This window comes from Dioscorea cayenensis, chromosome 15, assembly GCF_009730915.1.
Source record: "Dioscorea cayenensis subsp. rotundata cultivar TDr96_F1 chromosome 15, TDr96_F1_v2_PseudoChromosome.rev07_lg8_w22 25.fasta, whole genome shotgun sequence".
Lineage (NCBI taxonomy): Eukaryota > Viridiplantae > Streptophyta > Magnoliopsida > Dioscoreales > Dioscoreaceae > Dioscorea > Dioscorea cayenensis.
The window spans coordinates 17,441,733-17,446,814 of NC_052485.1; the positions used below are offsets into that span (position 1 = coordinate 17,441,733).

A 5,082-nucleotide genomic window follows, 5' to 3' on the forward strand; every position below is an offset into this window, starting at 1 on the left:
AGCATGCACTTTCACATAAGTTTGCTGTTCTAAACCAAAACCTGATCTGACAACCGACTAAAAGCCGTACCCCAGCCACTGGCTCAAAAAAGACTTATGATGCCGATATAATGGACATTTTTCAAAATACCAACACTACCCAAGGTTTTTCGCCGTTGGATCAAACAATATTAAAATCTAAACGTTCATTAAAAGAGTAGTTTCGTACTTTTAATTTTAACCAGTCAGGAAACCGGGCTCACCATTCATACTGGATTTCCTTTTCTTTCATAATTTTGAAATATAAAGAAATTTATTGGAGAATAAACCAAAACCAGAAAACACTTCAAACTCCGGGGAGAGAGTGGAAGAGACGCAGTGTTCTTGGTAACTAACATCGATCTTGAAAGGTGAGTTTTTGGAATCATATGAGTTTTTATGCGTTAATTAGTATAAAAATCCCGGGGTATTGTTCTTTGATCTTTGTTTTCTTTGTTTGTTGGTTGCTTTTAATTGATAAATTTGTGAGATTGTCTTGGTATTCAAGTTTTGAAACTCCATACTTAATTGGAATGGTTTAAGTGGATTGAATTAGGGAGTAGCAATTGAATTAATTTGAGGGTGGTGTGGTTTGAATTGGAGTTTTGCGGGATGAAAATCTTTGTAGGTGTTCTGAGGCTTCAGTTTAAAGCGGGTTTATATCTTTAGGTTTTGGGATTGTATTTGGATTAATGATAGACTTTCAAAATGTGGGCTTGGTGGCTTTTGCTCTTTAATCTGCCGTTTGGGAAAGATTGGATTTCCCCCAAAATATATGAAATTTTAATTATCTGGAAATGATTTTTTTCAGTTTTGTTTTGAGTTTCTTCAGATGGGGTGTTGTGTTGAATGCTCTGTTTAAATTAAACATTTTCTTTCAAAAAGCAATGTTCATACTTTAGAGAACTGAAATTTTGAATAATAGAAGCATATCCATTATCTACAAAATAATTGTCTTTTTGTGTTCTGATTTTTTCACTACTCATAGTTCTATGATTTCAAAAACTTTTATTCTTCGACTTAAATATTCCTGCCAGAATCCAAGTTTGCTAATGTTTGTCAAGGAAACAATGGTTGTCATTCTTCTTGATATTAATAATGTTATCGCAGCCTGGGTCTCTAAGGGAAAATATTGTATGCATGTTGCGGATGATCTTCCTATAATTCAAATTTATTATATTTAGGAAGACCCAATTATTCCAATTGTATACATTTAATCAGTTGAAGTAAATACAATAGTTAATTCTCCTCTCATTATCATTGTTTTCTAATTCTTTTTTTTTTGTTTTTAAATCTACTTGAAATTGCAGAAAAGAAGATTTCATCGCTCAAGTTCAATTGGTTATGATGTAACAGCATGATGATAATTCTTGTTCTCTTCAATGTCTTCTTGATACCTGGTGCCGACCAACACTTCTATGATGAAAAACAAACATGTATAATTCTATCGCATCCATTGGTAACAAACATGCCATCTTCCTAGATTTGCCTCATGGCCAGGAGGCCACCATATCCCATATCAGTGCCAAACAGAATACATGTCTCAAAGCCCCTCCTGCTTGTTCTATTCATATTGGTTCCTGTTTGTACCATTGGGACCTTCTACGATGTGCAAAAGATATCATACTTCCTTCGGCCAGTGTGGGACACTCCACCACAGCCCTTCACCCATCTGCCTCACTACTATGCGGCGAATGTATCCATGGACCACCTCTGCAAGCTCCATGGTTGGACTGTCCGGTCCTTACCCCGCCAGGTGTTTGATGCTATTATCTTCAGCAATGAGCTTGACATACTTGAGATTCGATTCCGTGAACTCTTGCCCTATGTACATAAATTTGTGATTGTAGAATCAAACACCACATTCACGGGCATTCCGAAGCCACTCTTCTTCCATGAAAATCAAGAAAGGTTTGAATTTGCAAGTTCAAAAATAGTTCATGGGACTTTTCCTGGTCAGACTGATCCCACTACTCGCAGGAATCCTTTTGATCTTGAAAGAAAACAAAGAGTGGCTCTCAACACACTGCTCAGGAGCTCTGACATTGTTTCAGGGGATGTGGTAATCATGGCCGATTCTGATGAGATACCAAGCCCACACACATTGCAGTTGTTTCAGTGGTGCGACGGTGTGCCGCCTGTGATGCACCTAGAGTTTAGGCACTACATGTACTCATTCGAGTTTCCGGTGGACTATAGCAGTTGGCGTGCTACGGCACACTTGTTTGGGCAATCAACTCAGTACCGACATTCCCGCCAGAGTAATATAATCTTGTCTAATGCTGGATGGCATTGTAGTTTTTGTTTCCGAAAAATAGATGAGTTTGTGTTCAAGATGAAAGCTTACAGCCACGCAGATCGTGTGACTAGAGCCAGCTTTCTTGACCATGCACGAATTCAGAAGATCATATGTGAAGGAGGTGATTTGTTTGACATGTTGCCTGAAGAGTATACATTCCAAGAACTCATCAAGAAGATGGGCTCCATCCCCAAGTCTGCTTCTGCAGTGCATCTTCCTTCTTATTTGATTGACAATGCTGAGAAGTTCAAGTTTTTGTTGCCCGGAGGATGTTTGCGATCCGATTAGTAGCGGTGTTGTCAACGAAAAAAAAGTATATGTTCTCTTTTAAAAAAACTGTTCATGGAGATGCTTTGATAATTAGTTTTTCTTGAAGATTATTTAGGTAACAAGAGCAAGACATCGTTTCTGTTTTGAAATAGCAGTTTGAAACCAAAAATGTAATAATATCGAGTATAACAGCAATTTTTCACATATTGTTTTCTATATTATTTGACATGTTGAACGGTTGGAACTATCAATATGGGGATCAATCATTGTAGCATGTGTATGACCATGTTTGGGAATGCACTAAAGGGATGGGAAGTGTGAGTGTAATAAGATAGCGGAAACAAACAAATGGCAAGCTAAGTCTTCATAGGTATTTTATCAAACACCTTGCATGCATGCTTTGTAGTAACACCTTGTCATGCCCTCAAGTGTACAAGCTTCCAAAGTTACAAAATATCTATAAGATATAGCATACCAGAATAATTAATATCCCGAAAAACAACCAATATATCAAAGAACACTAAGGGTCCATTTGGTTCGCGGTAATCTGAAAACATTACAGTCTGTTATGTGGTAATTTTTTCTGATTACCACATTTGGATTGGTCAAGGTGGTAGTATTGATGGTAATATGTGATTACCAACCTCGAAAGATTACCAAGAAACTTGGTAATCCCATTACCATCGAAATAGGTGATTACTACATGGGTGGTAATCTGAAATATTTTTTTGGACGAATATGCCCGTTTGTTTAAAAATAATAATTTTCATAATTTATTCGTTGGATAAAAAAAATTTAATTTGAATAATATTATTTTGGGAATATGTTGAACTTCGAAAACTTACTTATTTTTATTCAAAATTTTATTTATTTTAAATTTAAATTTTCACAAAATGGGCGGACACAAGGGTATTTTGGGAAATTTAGAACATTACCAAGTTGATTATTATATAATATGAATTTCCAACCAAACATGGTTATCATAAATTACCACAACATTCCTAGGCATATAACATTCCTAATCTTATTACCACGGTAATGTTATTACGCAGTAATATATCATTACTGCCAACTAAACGGCTCCTAAGATTTACGTTGAAAACCCTTGCGGGAAAAACCATGGGTGGTGGTGAGGTAATCAATCCACTATAGAGATAAAGCAATATAAGGTGGAAGCCAATAACAATGGGGAGCCTCCAAATCCCCAATCTTTCTCACAAAAGAATAGATAAGAACCACTGTATTCAACTCCTTCTTCCTCTCCCAATCCCTAGCTCTATCCAGAAAACAAAACGCCAAAACTCTCAATTTCAAATTGAAAGATGGGCTTAATAAAACCATTATTCAGAAAGCTCCCCGAAGTTGCTAAATATTACAAATAGCATTTTTCCATCATAGTACACATATACAAAAGAAAAGAAAGTGAAAGAGGAACCGAACATCACAATTCTCCACCTTGGCGATGATTGAACCACAAAGCAAACAAATCAAGTAACTTGATGTCAAACGTCCAATATCCAAAAGCTTCATCTCTAAATGAACAAATCAACAAATTGAAAAACTCACCTCCTTCAATGCTCCATATGGAGCTAGCTCAAACAAGAAAGAACACCTACCAAGTCCAAGCAATGCTCGAACTTTGCCTTCGGGACAACCTTGGTTAACATATTAGCTGGGTTTTGTTTTGTGTCAATCTTCTCCAACAACAAAGTCTTCTTCTTAACATGAAGCCGAATGAAGAAGTTGTATACATCAATATGATTGGTTCTCTCGTGAAACTTTTCATCTTTAACAAGACAGATCATACTTTGATTATCATAAAACACATTACGATCAACTTGCACAACACCCAAATCACCTAGAAAACCATGCAACCAAATAGCCCCCTTCACTGCCTTTGTTAAAGATATGAACTTAGCTTCTATAGTAGATAATGCAACAACTAACTGTAAAGTTGCCTTCCAAACACAAGAGCCACAGAGCTGAAACACTGACAACACCCCTTGTTTATATCCCACAAGTGCACGGGTTTTATCGAAGTAATAAATCCCAGATGAGTGGGTATCGTATCCACAGAGAGTAGGGAATAAAAATACTTGAATTGTTTCTTAACTAAGAGAAAAGTGAATAATAGTTGTGTAACAAGATGTAATGTAAACAAAAGTAAAAGAGACAAGAGAGAAGGCATAAGTAAAGGGGAGGTAAGGCAATCGATATAAATGGAGTACCCGGATATTGTTCCGCCTAGGACAATCGTTTCAAGTGCAAAAACCCTCTAATATGCTTTCTAACTAATGCATTAATGAGGCGTGGAGATCCTTCAATACATGATCCCAAATCTAAGGTCAACCATGCCTAACTCTATAATGTCCCGGAGGAGAAATTGAACAATCTCTCAACCTTGCTTGCTCGTATAGAATCGCAATGAGTTATAGGGATTCCAAGTGATAAATCCTCTTCCTAAATGTAGACCTAACCCTTTGGTCCAGGTGAAA

At 36.7% G+C, this 5,082-nt stretch overlaps 1 protein-coding gene across 2 annotated transcripts; it reads left to right on the top strand.

The window, feature by feature from the left end:
- Nucleotides 1-290: 290 nt before the first annotated feature.
- LOC120278108 (beta-1,4-mannosyl-glycoprotein 4-beta-N-acetylglucosaminyltransferase) lies at nt 291-2,838 on the top strand. 2 transcript variants are annotated; one of them, XM_039285025.1, is made up of 3 exons: nt 291-389; nt 1,329-1,929; nt 1,999-2,838. In XM_039285025.1, exons 2-3 carry the CDS (start codon nt 1,511-1,513, stop codon nt 2,603-2,605), a joined length of 1,026 nt encoding a protein of 341 aa, XP_039140959.1. In that variant the 5' UTR covers nt 291-389; nt 1,329-1,510; the 3' UTR covers nt 2,606-2,838. The 2 variants fall into 2 exon arrangements, with proteins under 2 accessions (XP_039140959.1, XP_039140958.1); XM_039285024.1 differs by having other exon boundaries at nt 1,329-2,838.
- The last annotated feature ends 2,244 nt before the right edge of the window (nt 2,839-5,082 follow it).

Coding starts and splice junctions, on each gene's coding strand:
- LOC120278108 (XM_039285024.1), top strand. CDS start 1,511: ATGGCCAGGAGGCCACCATATCCCATATCAGTGCCAAACAGAATACAT.